Genomic DNA, 21533 nt, shown 5'->3' with positions numbered 1-21533 from the left:
GGCATTTTTGCCTCATCAGCCAACATTTAGGCAAAGAAGATGGGAATAAAATCTTCAGATGAAGTACATCAAGTCCATGAAGGAGAAGAATTCTTGGCTTATGTTCTATTGGCCAAGATAGAACATTAAGTTTAGGCAAAATTAGAAATAAATATAGAACCTGCTTTGTGTTCACTTTTTGGATACAGTTAATATTAACCCTCTTCTAAACCTTCAACCTGTATGTTTGAACCAATCCCAACAAAATTGTTAAAGATGGTGTAGTGACTATTTGTCCAAAAAAAACCAAAACAAAATAACAAAAAACTCAAGACTTAAGGTGATCAAAGCAAAAGTAAATGCAGCTCAAATAGCCACTTGATACACCAAAGAACTGCCAAAAATGCAGTTCTTTGCTGGTTTATTTCAAAGATGCAGGCAAAACATGTTACAAATGTCACAGGAGCTCTTGTTGTACTGTTTGGCTACCTGATTGTCTAACCTGCTCACCCATTGGCTGGCTGGAGGACGACTGAGTGACTGGTAGATTGGTAAATAAACCATATGACCAATCAAGTGCATAAAGAATTCCCTAAAACCTGTGTGTGTGTGCGTGTGCGTGCGTGTGTGTGTGTGTGTGTATATATATATGTGTGTGTGCGTGTATGTGAAACACCCATGTCCCAACCTGAAATTAACTAATTAATGAATTAGTAGCCAACAAATGTATTCTAAACAACTATAATTAATTAAAATTCTAATTATAAATCAACAAAAAAATTAAAATAAATTAATCTAAATACTAATATTTAACTGAAAATAGAGAAATGGTTCTGACAGCTATGTTTCCCTATTTTTCTTTTCCCACTGACTACTACCCCCATTGTAATGTGATTATTCCATCTTTAGCAGAGAAGTAGAACAAGCTTTCAGAGCTGCTACAACAAAATCTTCCCTTAAGAAAGTTGTTCTTATTTGATTGGATCCAATCTTCTTTTCTTATATACAATTCTCAAAAAGCAATTGTTCAATCATTCGAACAGTAATGATGCCTGTTTGAAGAGTTTGTCAGGTTTCACAGCTCATCATATCACTGAAACGACACTGATCAAAGATCATTACTGATACTCTTGGAAAACAAACTTGTCTAATTGTCCTGTTAGATCACAATGCTGTTTACGTTCTTCTCTTATAGAGGCTTGAATACAGGTCAAGGAAACAACTCTAAGCTGTTTTGTCATATTTGTCTGTGTTCGCTTTGTTAATATTAATCAGAAACATTCTTCGCACAGTTTTTGTGAACTACTGCAGAATTCAGTGTTTGGTTCAATTATTTTTTTTTACTATACATTTCCTTCTGCTTGATGAAATTATACCTCATGGGATTAATTTCCACTGTTCTGATGATAATTAGCTATGTTCATCATCAGTCAATGATCTGTTGCCCTGACAACCCACATCATGAAGGTCCCCCACATACATGCTTCATATGGGAAGGGGTAGTAATAGGCTACCCTATGTTATGTAATAGTTATTGGGGCCTGCCCATAGCATTACATAGGGAAGAGCAGTGGTTACGAGTGGTCAATTTCTCTTATCTGTCTCTCTTCTTTTTTTTTCCATCACAATCCCGTTTGCTTCTGCGCTCTCTGCTTCCTTTACGCTCTCTGCTTCTTCTCTCTCTCTCATGTCAGAGAACGCAGCAACCCGATTGGCTGAAACTAGTCACATGGATTATACATAAATGTAACCCTTCAGAATAAGAGAGTTCGCTGACAAAGCAAAACTGGTTTATACAGTTTCTCTAATAAATTAAAATATATAAAAAAAATCAAAATACATCAATTTTAATGTCTCTAATTGTTGCTCTTTTTATATATATATTTTTAACAATTTTAAGATCGATTAATTCCCTATTTATTCTCCTATTTATTTATTTCCTATTTATCTAATTTACTATTATTTTTATGAAGAGGCTATTTCAACCTGGGTTACACGTGCACCCCCACAAAAGTGGTATCAAAACATGCGGCTCGATCTCGAGAAGGGAGCTATTACTTTTATTGGGATTCGGAGTTACCATGGCGACGTAATTCATGAAGACCGACCCCCCAAAATCCCATTAAAGTCAATGGAGCGAGGAAAAAAAAAAACAATCCTTGAAATACCCTATTTTTGAAGAATCTCTGCGTCATCATACATTGACGTAGAAATGCCATTTAAATTTCAGTTTGGAGATACGTCCGTGATCTCTTCTAAAGTGAAGACAGTACATCATCAGTACGAATTACGGTTTGTCCACAGCTTGTCTCCAAGCGACCCAAAGTTTTTGATTTTTCGTAAAATTAGAGTGTAACTGAAACCAACTGCCGCTCCGCTAGAGTGAGAAAAAGAGTTGATTTCTGACCCCAAAATAATTTTTAAATCGCCGCCACGCCTACAGGTATCGCTATATTGGTATCAAAGTCAGTCATGATATTGATACGCACGCCTGCTCCCATAAAATGTTTTCGAAATTTCCCTAGGGCTTACTTTTTTCTTTCAAGGTGCTTTAGAGCAAAGTCATGGGACAGGATAATCTGACGCTCTCATCAAGTCTTTTCCATACATTTCTGAAAAAGTTCAGAGCTCAGCGCACACCATTTTTCTCTTATTGTTGTTATTACTGTGAGCAGGGGCGCAACTACATATTATTCAGGTAGATGTGAAAACATAAATCAGCCCCCCCCCCAGTCCCCCCCAAAGGAAGATACGTAAGAGTGAAGGAGCGTAGAAAACATACGGTCACTTTATCCGTATGGCTGACCGTATGTTTAACCCCCCTCCCCCCGAGACGAAGACACGTGAAAGGTAAAACTCGCTACATTTACATTTACATGTACGCGAGGTGAAGGAGCGTCAGGGCGCGGTGAAGTGTATGCGAAGGCATCATCGGGGCGCTCCCCTCCAGACGGGGTTTTGACGCCCCCTCTGGTGCAGCGCCCCTATGCGTTGCATGCGCTGCATACCCACTTTTTGCGCCACTGACTGTGAGTGAGGTAGAGATATGAATCGCGGGACTATCGGAGACGACAAATAGCCCTCTCATACGCTTCAAACGGTTTTCGAATATGTATCACGGTTCCCGAACGGGAAGGAGTTGTTCGGACTGCTTTTTTGGAGTGAAACTTGTTGGCTCAAACAGATGGAGTTATGTCTCCCCCTGTGTGTCTCTCTCACAGCTGACAGTTGGCGGAGAGGATTAATTACCATAGCAACAGAACACAGGCCACAGCTGCTGATTCGGACTAATCCTAACTATGGTGAACACCCAGTTAAAACAGAGGGCTAGGTTTAACCCAACCACTGTTACACATTGGATCAGTGTGACCATTTAAAATGACGCTTACTGAAAATTTCAAAATAAAAGCCTTAACCATTTTTACATCAAGCAATTGGACTTTTGGGATTTACATGACTGTTTTAACCAAACTACTGTTTCACATTGAATTAGTGTGGTCATTTAAAAGGAAGCTTACTGGATTATTCCTCCCACGTTAGTGCACCGCCGTAGGTGGTGCAATAATATTTAACCTTTTTTATGTTTGTTTTCCTCAGGATAGTGAACTGCCTTGTGCACCAAGGCAGTTCATTAACATTAGCACAAATATTAGCATTTCACTGCCCTTGACTAGTGCATTAGCTTTAGCCTTTTACCTAAAATAAACTATTTGTTAATTTTCTTACTTATTTGCCATGTTTAGTATACTGAATGAAGTAAGTCAATGACAGACAACATGCTAGTCATGCTCCACATGCTAGTGATATCCTTCACACTAACATTAGCATTTTGGCTCATTTTAGCTTATGCATTGATTTTAACATAATGAATGGTACAAGTACAGCTTAATCAACATGCTTCTGCCTCTCCACAGGTTATTGATTACAGTTTAGCCAAGCTTAGTATTGATGCTTATTTTTAGCATCAGAACGCTGGGTCCAAACCGACGGGCACACTTTGGCAGGCCCCGGTGAAATTTCTTCAGGAATTTTCTAGTTCTAGTTCTATTGTCTTTTAACTTAGTTCACTTTGGTTTTCCTCTGCTTCATCTCTTCCACTTAACTTGGGGTTTAAAGGTAGAACATGTTTGAAAGTATGGAACACTTTTTAGGATAAAACTGGTTCTACTTTCGAAATCAATTATAGATCTACTTACTTCAGCTGAAAACATTTCTTATCCATTTAATCTTCTTCCCTGTTTATCATTTGTGGCTCTCTTCTTTTTTGGTCCCCTGCTCTCTTCCTGTTCTCCTTCTCAGCTGCATCTCATCTCTCTCCATAGTAACAACTTTTTTGAAATACAATTCTTAAATAGTTAAATTGCCCACATGACCTCTGTCTTTGCTGGGCAGGCATCTAAACTATTTGTAACGCAGAACAACTTATTCTGCAATAAATTAGCCTGTTTTCAGAATTTTCTTCATTCCTTTGGAGAACTGATCCTGCCAAAATTGTCAATAAAAATACTGTGTGGATGGTTTCATCAAGTAATTAATGTGACAAATATTGCATCCAGAAATAATAAATATACCTTTGGTCTTGATGTAGACTTACAGTGAATGCCCTCTCACCAGGCTCTCTTCCACTCCCCTTCTCCCTTTGTCACTTCACCACCTGGAAAGAGTCAAAAGCAAAGAGAACAAGGAAAAGAAAGAAATCTGGAAATATAGACCTTCACATTCATGTCTATGAATGTGGGGATGAATGGGTGAATGGCTGCCTGAATTTGTCTCCCATTTTCTTTTCACCGCTGCTGAATGAGAAGCATCATCATCTGACCTGCAGAGCAAAGTTGATATTTTAGCATCGGCTACATTTTTCAAATGGAACAGCTGGTTTCACCTCTGCTGTTGAGTACAGGGATTCTAAAACTTTTCTATGCTTTGTCCAGCCAAACAGCATTAGCTTCTGGCTGGGGATCCTCTTTGCAAACCCACATACAATACTACAAAATATGTAAAGAAACATTAATTTTAGAACTTTTTGCCCCCCATTACATATACTATTCAGTAATTATTGCATTTATTTATCATAAACGCTGCCTTGTTTCTTCTAATTTTAGTTGGCAATGAGTTCTAGAGTTTCTTCCAGTGTATTATAAGCCTGGAGGCCTCCAGGCTTTACCTGTCCTCCTGCCAGACTAAGTGTTGCTTGTTTTTATTTTTTTAAAAAAGGGGGGGGGGAAAGAGGGGAGGTGGGGATCATTGGGATTTAACAGATATGCAAAACAAAATGACATTTATATTTTGGACTTTGCATTTATTTTGGTTTGCTGTTTTTAAGACTATAGTTGTATGTTTATGCATTGTTAACAATGCCTTCCATTAACATATAATTACCCAGTATTTACATTTCCTGTCAACTCAACATTTTTTAATACAGAAAACACGGTGGCCTGCTAGTGGACCGACCTGGCACCATGACCACCAGGCTCAGCATGTTTTCTGGGGAAGACCTGAGGTTTGTGGTGGAATTTTTGCCAGATAAAAAAAATTCCACCACAGTTCTCTCTTTTGATAAGAAAATATGTAATATTGTTATAGTAATCCCATTACATTTTATCTAATCCCCACAGTTGAGGTTTTTTGCAGCAGCGTTCTGAAGTCATGTTTTTCTGCTGGATGAAGCCACTGAGAGCTTTGGCAGGTTTGCTTTTTCCTCAACATAGAATGTAAACCTTCTGTGTTTACAGAGTATAAAGATTGTTTATATTGTGTCCTCTCACAGTAGATGGTCCCTCACACTAAGCCAGGCTCTGCTGTGGGTGTCCTCCCTGAAAATGAGTTTTCCACTCCACTCTCATCACATGCATGCTCAGTATTAGGGATTGCTCCAGCATTGTCATCCCTCAGCATCAATAACTGCACCTCCTCCTCTGGTCTTCTATCACAAGGTGTCTCCTAGGGTTAGGGGCTCTGCTCTCTACTCTTCATCCTATAAATGTTACCCCTCTGTCCCATCACCCGTAGCCAGGGCCTCCACTTCCATTGCTATGCCGACGATGTCCAGCTCTATATCTCCACCAAATCCATCACAACTCTGCGTCTCACTCCATCCTGATCAGCTGTCTCACTGAGATAAAATCAGGGATGTGTGTAGACTTCAAGTTTCATCTAAAAAATATTACCCATCTCCACCCATCACTCCCCTTCTTGGCTGCTGAAATTCTCATCACCTCCAGACTTTACTACTTTAACAGCCTTCTTTTTGGTTCATCATTCAAGGTTCTAAATAAACTCCAACACACCCAGACTTGCTCCTGTGACCCTATCACCCACCCCGGTTCTCCAGAAGCTCCATTGTCTCCCTGTCTCAGTGCATCCACTTGAAATCCCTCCATAGCTAAGCCCTAAGCTACCTCACCAACATGCTCCACCGTTCATCACACTCTTCCTCCCAGCCTCCGCTCCTCTGATGCCAACATCCTGTCTCCACCACTAAGAACCGAGCACTGAACAGACCTATCGACATCAAATCAATTCAAACTGACTGTACACACATGGACACAGTTATTGGTACTCCTCTGTTAATGAACAAAAAGTCCCCACTGGTCACTTAGTTATATTGAAACTGACAAGTAATTAATGAAACGTACTAAATGAAACGTACTGAAAGTTAAAAAAAAATCAGTCAGTAAGACGTCCATACCTGTCCACAGATATTCTGGTCCAGTCCTGGTGGATAAACTGCTCCAGATGTTTCAGCTCCTTCCATGGATGTTCTGCAGGATTGAGCTCAGGTCTCATAGAAGGCCAGTCCAGAATAGTCCAGTGTTTTGCTGTCAGCCATTCTTGGGTGTTTTTAGTTGTGTGTGTTGTCTGGTTATCTTGTTGGAAGACCTATGACCTGCCACTGAGAGCAAACTTTCTGACTCCAGGCAGCACATTTCTCTCCACAATGCATTAATAGTCTTGAGATCTCATTGTACACTGAACAGATTCAAGGTACCCTGTACCAGAGGCAGCAAAGTGCCAGAGCATAACCGAGCCTTCTCTGTGTTTCACAGTGAGGACAGTGTTCTTCTCTTGACCTGCCTCATTTTCACGTCTGTGAACATGGAGCTGATGTGCCTTGCCAAGAAGCTCCAGTTTTGTCTGATCTGTCTGATGGACATTTTCCCAGAAGCTTTGTGGTTTGTCAACATGTATTGTGGAAAATTTCACCCTCACTATTTTATGCGTTGTTTTCCTCCTTGGTCATCTCTCATGACGTTTACTTTGGCTCAAACAATGATTAAAAACCTGATGTGTCCGATCTTACTCTAACGTACCTTGACCTTGGAGTTCAGCTTTCATTTCTTTGAAGGTTGTTCTGGGCTCTTTGGTCACCATTCATTTTATCCCTCTCTTCAGTTTTCCTCTCACAACCAGGGATGTTAGCAGCAGTCTAGTGGCCCTCTACCTTCTGGATAATCTCTGCAGCTGTAGTCAGAAGAGCATCAAGCTGCTTGGAGACGCTCTGATAGTCATTACCTTTAACTTGCTGCTCTATGATGATCTTTCTCTTTTCTTCAAGCCTGTTTCAGTAGTTTTTCTTTTGTCTGATTTCTTGTTTAATTTTTTATTTATTTTTTATTTTTGCCAGTTTTAATTTCTTTCAGTGACCACTGTGGGTTTCTCAGTCATTAACAGAGGGGTAGCAATAATTGTGACCATGTGTGTATTTTTCTGTACATAAAGTGCTTCTCAAATGTTTGTTGTCAATAAGCTCTCTATAAATAAACAGAATTGAACTGAACTATCAATATGCTGATGTGCAAAACATTTTGCAGTATTGTTTACAAATGTAAATATGTTTCAGTAAAAGTGTAAAATAATGCAAAATATCTTCATTGTACTTCATTCAAAAATTTGAGAATTGGAACAGAATGCCCCTGCAATGCAATTTCAACATCCAAAATGGCCGACTGGTCTCAGGCATTTACTACTACAGAGTCTAGCTACAACAAAAAATGGATTTTAAATGTGCATTAAAGGTATTGTTGCTTTCCAAAGTCATTGCTGGAGATATTTGGCTGCTCAAATGTGTTTTCTTATAACTTGCTGAATACAGAGCCAAATTCAGTGTATTCACACGATTTCAACACTTTACATTTGAAAACAGTTTTCTTTTACAACAGCTTCCTCTGTGAACATTGTCATATATTTCCAATGGCAACTTTTTATTGTATGATGGTTTTATCAAAAAATACACGTTAAAATGTACTAACATTCAATTTAATGCTATTATTCAGCTAACTATGATTACATATTCAGCTGTTATTCAAAAAGAGCCATCTCTGCTTGTGAATGGCTATAGAGACAAAAAATAAATTCATAAGGATCACTAACATCAGTTTTCTTCCCCTCTGCCCTGAGAAGAAAACATTTGTTTAAAATCATGATATCTCTAAAGAAAATAAGAACCAAATACCTCTTTTCCACACTCTCGAAAAATTAAAGAAATTCAAAATGATGTAAGAAGTTTTCCCTTTAATAACTTTCTGCAAAAGACATTCAAAATTAATATCAATTCTTGCGTGTTTTGTGACAGATTTTGCCAGTCACAATCTGTCAACTTTTAAAAAGTTGCACTTTTTAAAGTGCAACTTCGTTAATGTTTTTATAAGGTTTCCAAAACTAGGTCTTGTACTAGAAATCTAATCTGCTTTTAAGTTTTGATGGAATGAAATTATATTAATGATTTGATACCCTTGCTAATTTTTTATTCACAAGTGCTGCTTTATAAAAATCACCTTCTTTTTCTTTTTAAGTGAAATAATTTTATTTAAGGAAGTGCTTAAATGTTGCAACAACAAAAATTCCTGATCTTTATACCAATAATGGCTTAGTTTCCTCTTACATTTGGAACATTTTTGTTTTACTTTCCTCACACTGTCACTCTGTGTGACTCTTCTTTTTCTTTGTTCTTTTTTTCTGCTCAGTTTATCATGTCAAACTTTTTTGTTACTGTGTGCCTTGTTGTAGTATTTTCTTGGAATGTTCAATAAAGACAAAAAGATTGCCATAATTCTGCCCTTTAACTCTAAACGTCACATGCAGCAAGGAATTGTGGGTAATATGCATATCTGAAGTTCGCCTGGAAGCGTTTTTGAATACGTTAGTTTATTTATTTGTCTTAATATTACAACAACTACAAAAAAATAGATTTTTATATGTTATTGGTGTGGGCGTGTTGGCCACAGAAAAAAATTGTTTCCTGTTGTTTTGTTTACAAATTTGATTAAATAAAACAAATAAGCCCCGCCCCCCCCTGCAAAAAAAAAAAAAAAAAAAAAAAACACAGCCATATTGGGGGGCTACGATGTGAAACTCTTATGGGTTTGTTGTGTTTACATTCTACATCTTACTCAGACATTTTTAGTTCATTTTTAAGAGCAGTGATTGAGAAGGAGCATTTTGCATATCGATATTTATGAATATGATATTTTGTTACAATAATTAAAACATTGATTATAAATCCCACATTTTATTTGTTTGACATATAAACTGAACTTAATTTTAAATGAGAAGAAATCCACATTTCTGACTTTAGAAGACAGAAAGTTATGAAAGAGTTTCTATAAATGTAGTACTTCTTTACATTAATAAAATAAGTTTTTAGTTTTCAATTGAGTTTTACAAAAACCATAATTCTCAACATTAACATTAAACCTCTTTCTTGTGAACTCACTTGAAGGATATGTTATTTATTATTTTAAAATGTAGTTCTTTATATTTCCTTGAAGAATTGGGAATTTCAAATAATTTGTCCTAATTTTAACAGTCATATAATTTTTTTGTAAGGTAACTGCGCTTTTTGTTCTCCCCTAGTTTATGTTATTTATTAAGTATTGGTTCAAGAATATTTAGCTGGATTTTATGTCTATAATGTCTACATAACCATCTTGAATCTTATGCAATCTTGGGATTGAGAAATTATATAAATTGTTTTTAACTTTAGTAATGCTACATATTACTTTCTTGTATTTTATCGAACAATTGGTTCCATACTTATTAAATTCCTCCAAATTGAGAATACTACCCCATCCATCCATCCATCCATCCATCCATCCATCCATCCATTTTCTATACACCCTTCTCCCTTAGTGGGGTGGGGAGGTGCTGGTGCCTATCTCCAGCTAACGTTCCGGGTGAGAGGTCGGGTACACCCTGGACAGGTCGCCAGTCTGTTGCAGGGCTATTCCACCAATCTTTCATAAATATGTTTTTTCTACCACATAGTGTGGCCCAGTTGTTCCACAGTGGAACATTATCTTCCACTGTAAGAAAACTTGTTGATGGAAAGAAGAGAGTTGTAGAGGGAGTTTACATAGTTCAAATTCACATTTCAATAACAACTCAAAGCCTCCAACTTTCTGGCACTACAAATCAAATCAGATCTCCGTTTCTTAAAGGGACTGAAGCCATCTAATTTTTAAAGTTCCATTCATTATTTCAGAATCGATTGCCTTGATACCACCTCCCTGATAATATTTTAACAAATCTCTTTTTATGATGTAATGGCGTTTGTTTTTACAAATAAAGTTAAAATTTATTCCGTTAATATGTTTTATGAGATTTGGAGGGACGGCTAAGGAATATGCAGGATACGTCAGCCTGGATAAGGATTCAGTTTTTGTTGATCATTTTCTACCAAACAATGTCAAGTCTGTTTGAAGCCAATTATTCAAAATCTTTCTACACTTATTATTATTGTTGTCTTGTAGTTTTTTTCTTTCATTACTAGATTTAGTAATTCAGATTCCTAAATACTTAGTCTCATTTTTAACTGGAATATTGGAAATTGAAGATTCAGAACAGTTGCGAATGTTCATAATTCACATTTATTTATATTCAGCTGCAGCCCTAAGGTTTGAGAGAACAACTCTATTTCCTTTAAAGCTAACGGAATTTGTCCTTTATTTTTTAAGAGTTGTACCATCTGTGAATTGGCTTATGATTATTTTCTGGTTATTTATTTCCAATCCTTCAATATTAGAGTTTTTAATTGTTATTGCTAATAATTCTGTGACTATAATGAATGAGAGGTGACGAGATACTCTGCTAGAGAAACACAGCTGCTAATATTGGTATTTAACATAATCAAATCAAGAAACCTATTTCCAAATCCAAAGTGTCTCAATGTGTTAATAAATTGAAGTTCTACAGAATTAAATGCTTTGTGAAAATCTAAAAACAACATAAAAGTATCTTCTTTTATTAAGTGACGGTTAATAAGGTCCAGAACCAGATTGTGTTTGACTAATTAGTTTAGGTAAACCATTTTTTAATGTTGTTGCCAAAACTTTTGTAAGGATTTTGTAGTCTGTGTTCAACAATAGACCTTAACTTATTTACATTTTTTCCCAATCTTTTCCAGTCCTTAAAGATTAGTTTAATTATGCCCTGTTTCATAGTTTCCATGAGTTCCTTCCTGTTAACACACTCTTCTGTAGCCTGAAACAACAAAAGTTTCAAATCCTCCCAGAAACATTTATAACTTTAGTTGTTATTCCGTCTGGCCCGGGCGCAGTCAGACGCCTCCTTTCTTATTGTACTGTCACATTCAGACATTCTTAACTCTTCATCACAGATTTCCTTAAAGTTTTCACCAATAACAAGAATCAGTTTTTCTACTTTATCAAAAAAAGATGAAATAATTTGTTCTGCATGTGAAGATTTATGAAGATGACTGTAGAAATTAAATACTTTGCTCATTCTTTTAGGCTCAGAACATTCATGATAACTGTTATTTCTACTGTATTGATCATTAGTATACCCATAAATGTTTAGCAAAATTACTGGAACATTATCAACTTCCAAAACACACAACCTACCCAATGTCCATCCTCATCTGCTTTTTCACTCAAAATTTTACTGGGTCATCTGTAAAAGCAGATGGCGACTCCAGAAGATCGATTTGTTCCATGACTGCGACCAGAACTTCACGTCAGACGCATCAGTTTGAGTTTCCTGTAAAGAGGTGCGGTGTGCTTGTTGTCCTCTAAAAACCAAAAAACTGCTTTCCGTTTAAGTGAGTCCTCTTGTGTTAAAAGAAATAAAAGACAATTCAGTTTTTAGCTGAAAAAAGAACATATGAATACGTGTAGAAAAAGGTTTTGGGACCTATGTAAATCTCTTAACAGACTCAGAAGTTGCAAAAAAAATAAAAATTCATCTGAAGTCCATAGATGGCTCCTTGGATCCTCACCGTGGTATTCAATCTGTGCCACAAGGGATTAAGGCAGGTCTGAAGGGAAAAGGTTACTAGCAAACTAGCGAGGTGTATCTAGTAAAGTGGTCAGTGACTGTATATACTGGCCACTTTATTAGGTACAGCTTGCCAGTACCAGGTTGGACCCCCTTTTCCCTTCAGACCTGCCTTAATCCTTTATGGCATAGATTCAACAAGGTACTAGAAACATTCCTCAGAGTCTGGTCCATAATTACATGATAGCATCACACAGTTGCTGCAGATTTGTCGGCTGAACATCCATGATGTGAATCTCCCGTTCCACCACATCCCAAATGTTCTCTACTGGATTGAGATCGGGTGACTGTGGAGGCCATTCGAGTTCAGTGAACTCATTGTTGTGTTCAAGAAACCAGTCTGAGATGATTCACATTTTATGACAGTGTTTCTTAACCCTGGTCCTCACCGCCCCCCTGCTCTGCATGTTTTAGATGTGCCTCTTTTCCAGAACAGCTGATTCAAATGATTGCATGACCATCAAGTCCTGCAGAAGCCTGTTAATCACCCAGAGATACAATTCAGGTGTGGCAGAAGGGAAACACCTAAAACATGCAGGACAGGGGGGCGGTGAGGACCAGGGTTGAGAAACACTGGTTTATGACATGGTGCATTATCCTGCTGGAAGTATCCATCAGAAGATGGGTTCACTGAGGTCATAAAGGGATGGACATGGTCAGCAACAATACTCAGGTAGGCTGTGGTGTTGACGTGATACTCAATTGGTACTAATGGACCCAAACTGTGCCAGAAAAATATCCCCCACATCACTGCACCACCACCAGCCTGAACCATTGATACAGGATGGAGGCAGGATGGATCCATGCTTTCATGTTGTTGATGCCAAATTCTGACCCTACCATCTGAATGTCACAGCAGAAATCGAGACTCATCAGACCAGGCAACATTTTTCCAATCTTCTGTTGTCCAGTTTTGGTGAGTCTGTGTGAATTGTAGCCTCAGTTTCCTGTTTTTAGCTGACAGTAGTGGCACCTGCTGTGGTCTTCTGCTGCTGTAGCTCATCTGCCTCAAGGGTCAACATGTTGTGCGTTCAGAGATGGTCTTCTGCATACCTTGGGTTATTTGAGTTACTGTTGCTGTTCTATCAGCTCAAACCAGTCTGGCCATTCTCCTCTGACCTCTGGCAGATGTCTCCACAAGACATTTGTGCCTACAGAACTGCTACTCAGTGGATATTTTCTCTTTTTCTGACCATTCTCTGTAAACCCTAGAGATGGTTGTGTGTGAAAATCCCAGTAGATCAGCATGTGAGCTGCTGCCTTGTGATTGGCTGATTCAACATTTGCGTTAAAGAGTAGTTGAGCAGGTGTGTGTATGTATGCACATATATTAAGATGACACTTAACATGATCAATATAATTTTACTTTTTATAGGTACTGTATTTTCCGGATTATAAGCTGCACCTCCAAAGTTTAAAACAAAAAAACAGTAAACATGCACATATAAGCCACAGATATCTCTGCCGCTCCAGGTTTTCCACAACAATGCAGCAGCAGCAGAGGGGAGTGGACACCCAAAATCTGAGTCATAACAGGTCAATTGAATATCACATTTATTATGGTTGGAAAAAGAAAAAGTTGTTATCAGGATCAATGTCAGTTTCAATATCTTGCTGATGATAGTTTCTGTGTTGGAATACGGGTAGTTCTATATTCTCATAGGCCGCGATCTGTTGCATGTTTCTCTTTCAGTAGTGAACTTCAGCTATGTCTGGCTGTCTGTCATACATTGTTGGATAATTTAGGGGTACTAGTACGTGGATGGGTGATCAACTTATCATAACGTAGGTAAGCAATGTCCCCAGCAATGTTGCCAAGTTTAGACTTAACTGAACTGATTACGGTAGTTTCTGAACGGTAACTAAACCTAATTCCGTTTTAATGAGCGCTTTCTTCTATTTCCAATTTTGACTTCCAATGATTCACTTCCTGCTAAAGAGCCCCCTGGTGGTTGAAGAAATATCCACATATAAACCGCATGGTTCAAAGCTTAGGAAAAAAGTGGCGGCTTATAGTCCAGAAAATACGGTATTTGTTTGAGTAAAATGAACATTGTTCTTTTATTCTATGAACTACTGACAACGTGTCTCTGAAATTCCAAGCAAAAATTTTGTATTTATGTGCAGAAAATGAGAAATGGTAAAAATTATGAAAAGGATGTGGTGCTTTAAACCTCAAATAATGCAAAGAAAACAAGTTCATATTCATTTAGAAACAACAATACTAATGTTTTAACTCAGAAATCAATATTTGGTCGAATAACCATGAGGTCTTTTCAGTGCAGTGGTCTCTTAATTTTTTCCAGATCTGTGTGTGTGTGTAATATATATATATATATATATAATATGTTTTTTTATGTGTGTGTGTGTGTGTTAGTAAGTACATTTGTACCTCCTAATTTTTTAAGGTAACTTTCTTCTGGCATTATAACTGCCACCATCAATAGGCCAGTCTTTTTTTAATTCCATTTGCCTGTGTCATTCTTTGCTCTTGCTTTCGGCTCTGTGGCACCACCAAGTGCTGAGAAAGAGAAGGTTATCTCCGTGTGTGAAGTGTTCCTCCACTTCTTGCTGAAAGCACCCTGCAGTAGTTGCATGGTAATTCTGCTCCTCTATCTTTCCTCTGCATCATGTTTACCTAGCAACAAGCATCACCCGCGGCTGGCCATTCTATTGGTCATTTGAAAACGCAAGGGGGACCAATGGCAGGGCTGTTGCCATGGTACAGTGTGTAGTTGCCGGGTGGAATTTTGCTGCAAGGCACGTGAGTCTCAGAGTCTGCTTGCCTCCTCCGACTGGGGTTGTAATCTCCACTGTCTGGCCATTAGTACAATTGAACGTGATTTAATAGAAGCCAATCAGTAAATCCATGAAGGGAAATGCTGATTTTTATTCAGTATTTGAGCCATAGCGTAATATTAGGATATTCCACAAAACATGTTCAAGAAAACAAAATGTTTTGTATTTTTCAGTAAAGACGGCCAAAACAAGTAACAATAAGGAAATTAAATATTTTATTAAATTAGTATAAAGCGCTACTGTGACAGAGAATATATCCTTAAAAAAAAGCACAGCTCCCCAAATCTGGTAAATCAAAGTGTTTAAAGATAAATAGCACAAACTGCTGCTGATTGTGTTGAAGGTTTACATGCAGGAACCTAATGACTGGAGGAGCCTCTGCACTGGGCAGCTCTGCACTGTGGGTTGCAGCTCCTGGAAGCCTTTTCAGGTTAATTTGTTTAACTTTGCAAAAATCCATTGACATTTAAATCTAAGCTTATATTTGTCTCTTTTGTCTGTTACAGTTGGTATTTAATTGACATTAAAGTTTTGTGGTTTCTTTGAAAGATGTTTTCTGAGTAACAGCTGCAGTGTTTAAAATTTTTTGGGGAAAACCCCTTTATAGTTTCCTGTGAATCTTCTATCATCAGTAACATACTTGCATGTAGAAAAAATAAATATCTGCTGGGAGTCTATATATGGAGTCTAATGCAAATGTGAAGCAGTGTAGTTATTTAAATGTCTCTTCTCATTTCTACCATCCACTGAAACAGAGAGTGAATCTGACTGAGTGGACCTGGCCGCTCTCTCCTTTGGCCAGCCAGCGTTCCTGGTGAATGTTATTCTGTTGGAAAACTCCCCTATCCAAGAGTGGAGTGACATTGTCAATAATAGTGAACAGTACTTTTTCGTAAAATATCCACCTCATACATGCACTTCGTGTTGACACTGATACATCAGTCTAATATTCCCGATATCATGTAAATGAATGAAAAAAACAACAAAAAGCAGACTGCTGACATAAAACATAAATGTGGAACATAATGAACATTTTTATGTCAAGAGTTAGTCTAGGCTGCAAACCATCTCCAGTCTAAATTTGGTGGATAGGAAGAACCTCTTCTGAATGCGTTTCCTACCTTTACAGGAAACTATTGGTGTTAGAGCTTCTTGTTCCAGTTTTTAGTGATAATGGATGAATCTTAGAACCTAGGGTTGTCTTGAGAGTTGCACTCTGTCCTGTTCTTTGAACATAGGACAACCTCATGTTCGCTTAGATCCTCATTGAACCTTCCAGACCTCCATCATACTGTTATCTGTAAATGCAGTACTTGAACTGATTTATTAAATACTTCTCATTCATATTTACTAACATATTCCAAGGATAAATACACATTATATTAATTATAAATATAAAAAAATATCCAGTGGCACAGGCTTAATCAAAAACCTTAATCAATAGCCTTACTGACTATTGTCAGTAAGGCTATCAATTCCAAAAAAAAATATCAATTCCAAAATTGATAGCTCCAAAAAGCCATCCTTTTTGGAATTTTATTTAAAATATAAATATATAGCTTTAAATACTGACCCACTGTTAACTGGTAGAGTGGGGTGATGTGAAAACAATTCTTCCAATCTACTTAGTTACATTCAATTCCACATTATAATTGAGAAGAGTTGAGTTGAGTGCAAAAATAAAAGCAATAAAAAAGATTTAGCTGAGCTAAATGCTTCTTTAGTGTCATGGGTTGAATTATTTTTCACAGTAGGGTATGATAAGAAATTAACTTAGTAAATTTGTTGATCAACAGCACATTCCTGAGAAAAACAAGCCTGGTTCTCACAGTCAGATATTTGTTTCTGAGCGGATCCTGAGTTACAGTTAGGGGTGAGTGTTGCTTTAAGGAGTTGTCAGCTGGTTTATGACACCGCTGAGCTGTTCCCAGGCAGCATTGTGCCTGATTTAGATGGAATGCTCGGATAGCAACAGTAACAACTAGCTTTGGCTGGTTGGCGAGGAGAAGTCAAACATCTGAGCTGTAGAGTCACTCAGGAGCATGTGCTTAAGGAAGCTTTTTTCCTTGCGCTCTCCCACTCGCTGGCTCAATCTCCAGCCCCACCCGCTCTGTCTCCACGTCCTTCTTTCCATTTCTACCTAACATCTTCAAACTATTTCCGCGTCGCTCCTGACTCGCGCCGTTAAAACAGACATGGAGAACTGAGCTAGGAGCTCCTCCCACAAACCTTGCCATTACCCAATTACAGTAAGGGATGGGACTGTTTGCAGCCAATTGGGCAGGAGTTGCCTTACCGCCGGGTAGCAACAGGGCCATGGGAGGATGCGTGGTGATTGAAGGTAGAGGCTGTATCTCACCGACTACATGGAAGTTTAAAGTCCTTTGAAAAACTAAACAAAGTGAAACGCTGTTGGCCACGTGGACGCAATAATTCATTTTGCTTGTCATTTTTGGCTAGCATTGGTCCTTTTGAGAGGGATTAACATAAAAACGCCAGTCTCAGTAACATACATGTGTTTGCAAAAGGGAGGGCGGAGGGTTCAGGTTACAGAAGCATTCATACACAGCAGGCAACAACACATTTGTAATTCAAAACTTTTTAATGTGTCTATTCTAAACAAAAAGCAAACTCTCCAGACAACAGCAATACAGAATATTAAGATGAAATCATCGTTTGCAGACTCTCCTCAGAGACGGTTTGATGATTGTTTAGAGTGTGAGGAAAGAGGTCGTCTATGCATGCTTGTATATAAAGTTCCAGTATATTTATCCCGCTGTTACTATAAATGGAGAGAACGGGAGAGGTTTGCTTGGAGCGGACTACTGCAGCCAGATGGGGCCATACCTCCCTTAGCTTCGGTGTCCATGTCGCTTCATTTCCTCCTATTAGCATTAGTATTCAATTTTGTGTGATGATTTTGTTATTATCGTTACTTTTTCTTTGGTGTCTGTGCTCGTCGATGTGACATGAGTGTTCAATGAAGCTGCTTCATGTAGTGGGGCTCCGACCCCTGCTGCGGCCAGTGGTTCAGTCCTTTAGCAGGGTGGGGGAGCCGGATGGCAGAGGAGCACAGATTCCGACTACAGCGGAGCAGGGTATGGGAAACGGGCGAGAAGCATGACTCCAAATCGCCCTTGTGATGGTTTCCACCTCGAGGGAATAAAGTAACCGCCTCCGTTCAGAGAAACAGACATGTGCGGGCACTAAGTGCGAGGAAGACCGCGGGGTTTGACAGAAGGAGGCCCATAAAGAGGCTCTCTGACGCGCTGGACAGAAAGCTCAGGAACTCCGGATTTGGTTTCTTTTGTCCCCCTTATGGCAGCTCTGACATTTCTTTGTGAATTTACATGCGCGTGATTACCTCAAATCGTGAGTTTCTTGTGGATTTGTGTGATCTTTTTCTTTTCTTCTTCTTCTTTTTTGTTTATTTTGTTTTTTTGGTGAACTGAAAATAGCGGCGGAGTTCAGCGGCGCAGCGCAGCGGAACATTACGGCACAAACCAGTATACTGGAATTCAACTTTTGATTCCCGATCTCTGGTCGACTCATCTATCCTGGAATAGGAGTACTGTGTGCGACACGTCTTTCATGAGGATCGTGACAGTGGAAGTCGGGAGAACTTTTCGACCTTTCTCTGTATCAGCAACAAGTTGCATCGGTTTGCTTTGTTTGTGTTTATGCAACCGTCGTTCACAGCAACCTTCCGTGCAGTTTTGGAGACTACATTATTTCTGGGTTTTGGCGCAGAGTTTGAATGTGTGAATGAGATCTGAGTGAACTGACGCGCGCGCGCGCACACACACACACACACACACACACACACATACGAAGCTCTCTTGAAGCGGGATTTGTGGAAGCAGCACCGCAGGACTGGTTGGGTCAGCGGATTAATCAAATCGGTAACAGCTCTGTCCAGTGACTAGTCTCCCAGAAAGTCCCAGTAATCAGAGCTATTTTTAGCGTAAGTGATGGGGTAAAAGCAGGCAGCAGGAAACCTGACTCCCCCTTACCCTTTTCTCTTCCAAAACCTATTGCACTTGCTCGCTCAGCCCGTCTGGCAAAATGCAGGGCAAGCCTGGATAGCACTAGCCAAACCTAAAGCAAGTCAATGTCTTAAAAGAAAGAAAGAAAAATCTGCAAAAGTTTATCCCAAATTTCTACCATTGGTCAGTTTTTCTATGGAAACCTAGTGACCATGTAGCCTTGGTAATTTGAGAGTTCTAGAGAAGTTTTATTCTATAGCCTAAGGCTTCACGGTCACGTAATGCCTCCTCTGGATTGAAACAAAACTAAAATTAAAAATGAACTATGCTGGGTGCTAACCTGGACTAAGCGAACATATCAGAAGCAACTAAAGACTATGCCTTTATCTCTTGTTTGCTCTAACTCTTAATCACACTAGAATAACAGAACTTTGTTTTCCTGACTACCTGATAGACACCAGCGATCTGGAAGCTCCAGCCTGCAGACAGAATGCATGAAACTGCCGACTCCACCACAAAAAGCTAAACCTACAAGCCAAATATTTTATTTCCCTATAGTTCCCAAATCCACAGAGAAACAATATATAAGTAGAGTGAGAGATCTATATCTATAGTGTAAATCCACATAAAACAGAGATTACATCCTTTATATTTTTACTTCAGAGAGACAAGCTGCCTGTACACCTGTTGGTTGCCTTACAAATAAGTCACAAGCAAACCGGGAGAGGAGAAAAACAAGCCAGAGAAGAAGGTGCCTTTGGACTGGTTGGACAGTTTCCCACCATTTCAAGCTTGAGATGTTTAGTTGGATGTGAAGTGTTGAAGTGAACTCTGGGATTGGAAGACTGACTCTACCCTCCAAGTCCTGTCTGTCAGTCAGAGCATTTCCACTGACAGTATTTCTCATCTGGATTGAACATTTGCCAAGTTTTTCCATGGTTGTCACGTCATCATCAGTGGACGACAAGACTGTACCTTCATGCAGGATGGTCCAATCAGAGCCTTGGATCACCTCTACTCTGCTTCGTAACAACAAAAGTTAGTACACACACAAGTAACACAACCCGAGTGACTGACACCATGTTCATTCTGTGCCATCATGCCGGGGTTTCTTTGAGTCCCGCCTTGTGTTTGAATGTTACTGAGGAACTGTTCTTTTTCTGAGCATAGGCTGGATAGAGTGAATGTGTGACTGTCGTAGTGTGTGTATGTAGTGTGTGTCACTGATGTGTAGTGTGTGTGTGTTTTAATATTGCAAGGAAGTTGATCCCTTAAGGTCAAACAAGTTAGCTTTCCACATTGTGCATCTTGATCAGGTATATCTGGATCTGTGTGTGTGTGTGTGTGTGTGTGTGTGTGTGTGTGTTTGGGGGTTGGGAGGTCTACTAAGTAATGCAGTTAGTGAGTGGATTTGTGTGACTATGCTTCTTTGCTTGGTTACCTTTCAATTATTTGTGAATATTATAAATCTGTCACAAGAAATGTTCATATCAATGCAATTTAACCATCAGAAAGGACAAGTAGTTGATCAAAACCCAAAGGTGTGTAAACATGACATGGATGTCTGCATCTTCTCCAGTTAAAGCATACTGTACAACCACACATCACACCAATAGTCTTTCTGCTGAGCAGATTTGAATCTTGTAAATAATCAAAGAATCAGACTGTTTTAATGAGCCACAGAGAAAGATAATGTAAGGCTCATTTAAAATGTTGAGTTCAGTAAATATTCTTAAAGAAGTGACAACCAGGCTGTGTCACATCTCACAAACATTAAAGAGGCGCTTTCTAAACAGCTTGCTGTGCTAATGATCACACCTTCAACAGGTGATGAGCTCTGGTTCTCACAATGGCTGTGCAACCTTTAAGGTTTTACTAGAAAAAGAAAGAATTTCAGCTCCCCTGCAGAAATATAAACAGAATTAGGTCAAGTTTAGTACTATCTTATGGAATAATGAGGTGCAATTATTTTTTTTTTCATTTTTTATTTTAATTTTTGTTGTAAAAACTGTGAACTGGACCTTTTAGTATGAAGCAGGTCCAGCATTTGTCTTTAGCAGAAATCAATCCATTAACATTAACAGAGAATTCCAGAAAGTGTGTGACATATTAAAGAGCAAAGGCAGCAGCTGCTGCAGCACTGCCTGCTTTTGTGTAGAGATGAGACATTGTATCATCCTCCACTTCCTGTCTCATCTGAGCATTGAGTTGATCACTGGAGGACACAGACAACAACTTGCTGAGGATAGCACTCAACAAGTCTGCTTGTTTTTAGAGCACTGAATGTGATGCAGAGTCAAACGCTGTTCATGGTTTTCCCTCCATGAAATCCCTCGGGTCCTTCTGGTAGGACTCGCCCCTCTGATTCTGTAACCCTGCTGCATGATTGGCCATGTGGCGTCTGTTTGGGAAGTGATGGTGACATTGATGCAGCTCTGAACTGGGAGGTGTTTAATTGAAAGAGATGTCAGTAGTGTG

General features: G+C 38.9%; 1 protein-coding gene across 2 annotated transcripts in view; it reads left to right on the top strand.

Moving 5' to 3' along the window:
- The window catches only part of dyrk1b (dual-specificity tyrosine-(Y)-phosphorylation regulated kinase 1B), a 103240-nt gene that overhangs the window by 11044 nt on the left and 70663 nt on the right, over window positions 1-21533 (top strand). The window contains exon 1 of one of the 2 annotated variants that reach the window (XM_007541048.2): window positions 18092-20093. The exons of the other annotated variant lie outside the window; for it this stretch is intronic. Coding sequence (XP_007541110.1) covers window positions 19991-20093 — 103 coding nt within the window. The 5' untranslated portion in view covers window positions 18092-19990. Of the gene's footprint in view, window positions 1-18091; window positions 20094-21533 lie in introns of those variants that run through there. 2 annotated transcript variants of the gene reach the window in all.

Source organism: Poecilia formosa, unplaced genomic scaffold (assembly GCF_000485575.1).
Source record: "Poecilia formosa unplaced genomic scaffold, Poecilia_formosa-5.1.2 Scaffold584, whole genome shotgun sequence".
Lineage (NCBI taxonomy): Eukaryota > Metazoa > Chordata > Actinopteri > Cyprinodontiformes > Poeciliidae > Poecilia > Poecilia formosa.
Note: the sequence above shows the minus strand (reverse complement) of the source record. Positions and strands in the feature narration are given on the sequence as shown.